Source organism: Ooceraea biroi, chromosome 12, assembly GCF_003672135.1.
Source record: "Ooceraea biroi isolate clonal line C1 chromosome 12, Obir_v5.4, whole genome shotgun sequence".
In the NCBI taxonomy this organism is placed as follows: Eukaryota; Metazoa; Arthropoda; class Insecta; order Hymenoptera; family Formicidae; genus Ooceraea; species Ooceraea biroi.
Genome location: NC_039517.1, coordinates 12,530,585 through 12,537,169, shown reverse-complemented (window position 1 = coordinate 12,537,169; position 6,585 = coordinate 12,530,585). Strand labels below are relative to the sequence as shown.

Here is a 6,585-nt window from a genome sequence, read left to right as displayed (position 1 = left end):
CTTTCGATTGCGACCAATTCGATTGCGAATAAGATTGGTGCAATCCATCCTGATATATCGTAATCGTATGCTAGAATTGTGACTTTCATTCTTCTCCAGATTCAAGTTCAGACTCATGTACGTAAGCTTGCACGCACACAATCAAATCGAGTTTGTCGCTCAAGGCGCGTTCACATATGCACGATAGGTTATGTCGAATTCACACTGCATCTGATGTACGACATCCAATGCAATAAGAAAATTTTAAGGATTAATATGACAAGAGAGTTAGAAGGAGTGAGAGAACGAGAGAACGGGAAAGTGAAAAAGCGAGAGAGCGAAAGAGCGAGACGACGACGATGACGTTGCACGACACAACGACGATGATGACGTTGCACGACGACGACGACGACAATGATAACGACATTACACCACGTTGACGACGACGATGACGTTGCACGACAACGACGACGACAACGTTGTACGATATCCAATAAGAACATTTGAAGGATTAATATGACGAGAGAGTGAGAAGGTGAGCGAGCGAGAGAGCGAGAGAATGAGAGAGCGAGAGAGCAAATGAATGAGAGCGAGAGAGCGACTGAATGAGAGAGCGAGAGAGAGAGTGAATGAGAGAGCGAGAGGACGAGAGAGCGAGTGTATGAGAGAGTGAGAAAGCGAGAGGGCGAGAGAGCAAGAGAACGAGTAAATAAGAGGGCAACAGAGCGACTGAATGAGGGAGTGAGAGAGCGAGTGAATGAGGGAGCGAAAGGCGATTCGATATATGTCGATATCGATATTACATTTATAATCGTGTGGGTATTCGGGTTGGTCTCGGAGAGAAGATGAGGCGAGGAATATAATAACTTATTCTTTATTATATTATTTGGAGTAAGTACAATTGTTAAAAGTGTGGTGAAGATTATAGGAACGGCGAACTGCGCCGTGTTTCTCGGGGGGCTGAGCCGGAGTTGTCAGGAGCACGGCTGCTGCTGACTGCCGTCGCTCGTTGTCGTGCTACCTCTCTTTATAGGAGGCTGCGCTGGTGGCGGCGCTGATGTTGTGGAAGTTTAGTGGCACCTTGCGGCACGGTGGTGTTACCACGTTCCTGATCCGGGGAGGATGGTAGTCCCGGATCAGGCTCTCCCTGTAGGAGATGTGAGGCTTCGTGAGCGTAACCCGGATGGGACCCCACTTGTTCTTCTCTGGGGACGACGACTCGTCGCTTAACAGGGAGACCCAGGAGATGTTCGTCTGGGTTCCCTAGTGGACGTTCTCTTTGTCCGACGTAGTCCTTGGCGGCGGAGTGGCGGAAGCTCGCCTCTGTCGTGGACTCGTCCTTCTTCGGACGCGTATGTCCCACGGCGACAGAGTTTCCCGTAGAGGCCTCGTTCGCCTAGGAGGCGAGAGTGTAAGCTCCTTGAGGTTCCACGGGAGCAAGTCGATGCAGGCCCTGGAAGGTGGCTCCTCGTCGTCCGAGTGTGAGAAGGCCGGCTGGGAGCCGGGAACTGGCGACGTCGACGTCGGTGGTGCGGCTGTGGAAACAGCGGTGAAAACCGGCTGTAAACCGGGGACCGGCGATGATGGTGGCGACGTTTTGGTAGCAGCAGCAGGCTGGCAGCTTGCTGCCAATGGTCGGACTGTCACTCGGGCCGGTGCTCTTTTCCTCTTGAGCGCCCTTGGCGAAATGAGCTGAGCCACTCGTGGTGTCAAGGCTCGTCGTACCTTCGATGTCGCTGGCTGCGCAGGTACAGAGATGGCCGCGATGGCCGGATCTTCAGGAAAACGGTCAGGAGTGGGAACTTCTACTGCCGTGGATGATGGCCTGTGATGTACTATCGGCCGTCTAGGTCTTGTAGGTTTGCGTTCTGTACTAGCGTCGGATTTCCTACGCCCAGCGCCTCGGAGCTTGAGAAAGCTGGGTGCGGTGATCGGCTCTGCCGCGCGGTCTTATATACCGCAGTAAACCGCTTTTGCATGCGAGAGCGCGGTGGCGGCATGCGACGCCTAGCGGCGTTCTACGAAGCGAGTCGCGCGGCGGCCTACGGCCGCGCGGCTGGCGGCGTGTGTGCGGCGTGTTGCCGTTCTGCAGGCGCACGACATTTTTGCCGTCCTGCAGGCGTCACGTCGCCAACATGTGAATCGGTCGACTATCGTAAGGCAGTACTTGTAGCCTCTAGCGCGAGGTAGTGGTCCGACGATGTCAACGTGGATGTGTTGAAATCTCCTCGATGATGGGGTGAATGTTCCTACTGGTGTTCGTGTGTGTCTGTTGATCTTCGAGCGCTGACACTGTACGCATGCCTTCGCCCAACGCTAGCAATCTTTGTTGATGTTGGGCCACACGAACCTCTGGGTGACGAGCTTGGTTGATGCACGAATGCCTGGATGCGCCAATCCTTGTAGACTGTCGAAAATCTGCCTTCGGTATCGTTGTGGCACATATGGGCGGTTGACGTTAGTGCTGGTATCGCACCAGAGAGTAACATCGGTTCCTGGGATATTTACTCGTTCCCATCTTATGGTGTTGTTTGTTTGTTGGCGGCGGTTATCGAGTTCCTCGTCGTTGTTTTGAGCTGCCGCTAACGCTCCCGGTGGAACAGCTTGCGTGATGCCTTCGATTCGTGAAAGGGCGTCTGCCACGACGTTTTCCTTCCCAGCGACATGCCTTATGTCTGCTGTATACTGGGAGATAAACTCTAGATGGCGGGCTTGTCGAGGAGAGCTCTTGAGTGGATCCTGTGCCAATGCGTACGTGAGTGGCTTATGATCAGTATACACTGTGAAATCCCTTCCTTCCAGCATGTGGCGGAAGTGTCGGATAGCTGTATAGATGGCCAGTAGCTCTCTGTCGTAAGGCGAGTACTTAGTCTGTGCCTTGGAGAGCTTCTTACTGAAGAATCCCAACGGTCGAGGTTGACCTTCTGTTGACTGGTGAAGTACCGCTCCTATCGCCGTGTCTGAGGCGTCTGTCATCACACTGATTGCGGCTTCTGGGTCCGGGTGCGTGAGGAGTGATGCCTGTGCCAAATTTTCACGGCATTTCTCAAATGCTGCGCTAAGATCATCGGTCCACGTGATCAGTGTTTTTCCTTTCGTCTTTGGGCCTCCGAGCAGGTCGTTTAATGTGGCTTGCTTCTTGGCGGCTCCTGGCATGAACCGTCTGTAAAAGTTGATGGTGCCGAGGAACTGGCGTAGCTGCTTAATATTTTCCGGTCTCTTGGTCGTTCGTATGGCTTCGACTTTTTCCGGGAACGGTTGCGTTCCGTCCGCGGACACCAGGTAGCCGAGGAATTTGACTTGCGATTCCCCGAAGATACACTTTGCGGAGTTTAGTTGTACCCCGTACTGTTGTAGACGGTCGAAGAGTTGCCGTAAGTGTTCTATATGTTCTTCCAGTGAGGCGGAGGCTACCAGGATATCGTCAATGTACGGGTAGCAAAAGTCCAATCCTCTGAGTACTTCGTTTATGAAACGTTGAAACGTTTGGGCAGCGTTCCGTAGTCCGAATGGCATGTACTTGTATTCGAACAAACCGAAAGGGGTTGTGATTGCGGTCTTTGGAATGTCCTTCGGGTGGATCGATATTTGATGGTACGCTCGTACCAGATCCAACGTGGAGAAAATCGTCTTTCCGTGTAGTGTCTGGGAAAAATCTTGGACGTGCGGAATGGGGTACCGATCAGGAGTCGTACGGTTGTTGAGCCTTCGGTAATCTCCGCAGGGTCTCCACTCGTTCCCCTTCTTGGGTACCATGTGTAGTGGTGTTGCCCATGGACTCTGTGACGGCTGAATTACCCCCTCTTTTAAAAGGAGGTCGAATTCAAGCTTGGCTGCCTTGAGTTTTTCGGGTGACAACCGCCGTGGCCTGCTAGCTTCTGGTGGGCCTGGTGTTGTCTCGATATAGTGTACCGTGTCGTGGACGCTTCTTTTCTTTGGTCCTGGCTGGACGATGCTGGGATATTTCTTTAGGAGCTGGTGAAATAGTGAATTCCCTACCAGTGCCTTGATGAAGGGTGAAACTGCCGATCTTGCTCTTCCTGATGAACGTAGTCCCGTTTCTCCGTCTATCATGCAGCCTTTCCTGATGTCCGGCAGCAGGTGATAGTGTGATAAAAAATCGGATCCTATGATTGGAGTGGTTACGTCTGCTATGACGAACCTCCACGGAAAAAGGCGTCTTAGTCCGAAATCGGGCTGTATGCTGAAGCTGCCATAGGTTGCTATTGTTGACCCATTGGCTGCAAACAGTTCATACGATTCCTTCTTTCGTTCGTCTGTGACTCGTGACTTTGGGTAGACACTGATGTCACTACCTGTATCTACCAGGTACTGCAGTTTACTCTTGTGATCTGTCAGGAAGAGACGACGTGTGCGAAGGTCATCACTGGTCGCCTTCAGTGACTGCCGTCTTCGTTTCCCTGTTTGTAAGTGCAAGGGTCTTCGCATTTTCTTGCTTTATCTTTGAATCTGCGGTGATAACAGCAATGTCCTTTATTTTCTTTTCGGTCCCTGGAGCGGCTTCTTGACCGGGAACTATCTCATTTCTCCCGTTTGCGCATCAAAGATGCCACTTGCTTTGAAAGTTGTCGTATCTGGACTTCTAGTGGAGAAACTTTGAGTTCCGGCTCGTGTGATTGATGAGAGACTGCAGCAACTGCTCGATAGTTGACTTCGTGTATCCAGTCAGCTTGCTCCGCGACGTCTTCTAATCGGTCCTCCTGCCTGGTTGCGAGGATAACTTGCATTTGTGCTGGCAGTCGTCCGAGCCATAATGTTCGGACGAGACTGTCGGGTACCGCCTGAGCGGCCAGAGTCTTTATATGGCGCAGGAACTGCGATGGTTTGCGGTTGCCCAACTCTTCATGCTCTATCAGTTGGCGCGTGCATTGCTGCTGTGACGTAGCCAATCGTTGTACCAGGGCCTTCTTCATTTCGTCGAATTTACGCTCCGCTGGCGGACTGGTAATAACGTCCTTCACTTTTATCAATAAATACGCGTATTTATTTCTGATATTTTATAATATATGTAACGTGAACTATATACTAAATGCACGCATTTATCATAAAAGTGAGCTGAGAATATGGACCTTAAAGAATACTGGAATATATATTTTTGCTAACATATATTAAAGGATTGCTTACCCCATGTTCCACGCCTGCCCCAATTGTAATGGGCGGAGGATAGGCTGTATAAGAAACGCATGAAGCGTTCTTGCTGCCGCCGCGCTCCTGCAGCTCTACCTCTACGTCTCCAAACTATAAAACAGTATAAAAAAATAACTAATAAAATAACTAATGAAATGTAGATGACTTAAAATTAATCTTAATTAATTGTGTAATCTGCCATCTTGATTTTATGATGAAGTGACAGATTGAAAAGAGCTGACCATTAATTATTAAAATATTACCTCGTTCGTTTTCGTCCTCCTGAGCAGCGTCGTCGGCGATGGGACTGGCGGCGACAGGACTGGCGGCGACAAGACCCGCGGCGACGGGACCCGCAGGAAAGAGTTGTCGTACGACGGGGAGACGAACGGCGAGGTGTCATGCAGCGAAGCTCTTGCGGCTATACGTACGTGCGGGACCCGTGGCGACGGGACCCGCGGCCTCGGGTTCTTCTTGCGGAAACTTGTCCGCAAACAGATCTTTATCTATTATCATCTGGAATCAAAAACTTATTATATATTTTCATATACGTATAAAGTATAATTAGGGAATACAATCCCGGGATCCCGACTGTTTTTCTGGTCGCAAAAATCCCGGGATTGGAAACTACCAATCCCGGGATTTTTGGGATTGACAATCCGTTATGTTATTACGTAAACACTTAATGGTAAACATTATTTATAAATATAATCCTTAATTTATTAACAACCAGGCTGGCAACGTAATTATATAGATATACAACGTTTCGACACCGAAGATTTCGGGTCCTTATCAAGTGTAGAGAAAGTTACTTTCTATTATTTATAAACATATTGATTAAAATCGCGGCGGGGCCGCGTTTTATTTCTCGCAGCAATTGTCAAATGACAATCGCTGTACGATTGTCATTAATTTTCTTTTGTGGCGACTGTGGCCAAACGAGTCTTTCCAGTCGCAATCGCAAGTCGAGTGAGTTGCAACGTGTTTGGCGTATGTAGAAGCATATTTCTAACCGGCACGGACAGCACACGTACTTTATCAGTTTATACTACGCTTGTTACTTTGTTTAATTTCCTTTAAAGTGGTTTTTGAAAATGTCGAGTGAAAATGTTTTTGTTACACATAAAAAGGATTCCGATAAGTCGTCAGTGTGGCATCATTATTTAAGTTCAAAGGATGGAAAGACTGCTCAATGCAAGCGATGCCAATCCGTTCTTAAGATTTTGGGAGGATCGACCAAGGGTTTGCACACGCATTTATCATCCAAACATAATATCAAAGTTTTAAACTATGAAACTCGTCCATCTACAAGTCAAGAGCACAGAGAAGTAACCACTACACAGCCACCAACTAAACGAAAATTAGTAGACTATTTTACTACGCAAAATGATACCCTGGATGACATTTTGGCGCGCATGACGGCATTAGATGGTTTATCATTCAGTATTTTTATAATGT

The 6,585-nt window shown here is 49.1% G+C and overlaps 1 protein-coding gene across 1 annotated transcript; it reads right to left on the bottom strand.

Moving 5' to 3' along the window:
• Positions 1-1,242: 1,242 nt before the first annotated feature.
• On the bottom strand, positions 1,243-2,281 carry LOC105279411 (translation initiation factor IF-2-like). Its single transcript, XM_011339178.2, has 2 exons — positions 2,233-2,281; positions 1,243-1,916 (listed from the first exon to the last, which is right to left on the bottom strand). Exons 1-2 carry the CDS (start codon positions 2,279-2,281, stop codon positions 1,243-1,245), a joined length of 723 nt encoding a protein of 240 aa, XP_011337480.2.
• Between the last annotated feature and the right edge of the window lie 4,304 nt (positions 2,282-6,585).

What these genes read in the sequence shown, in the direction of transcription:
- LOC105279411 (XM_011339178.2), bottom strand. Translation starts at nt 2,281, where the DNA reads ATGCGTACAGTGTCAGCGCTCGAAGATCAACAGACACACACGAACACC. An exon ending in ACAGACACACACGAACACCA is followed by an intron (nt 1,917 to 2,232) that starts GTAGGAACATTC and finishes ACCGCGCGGCAG; the next exon opens with AGCCGATCACCGCACCCAGC.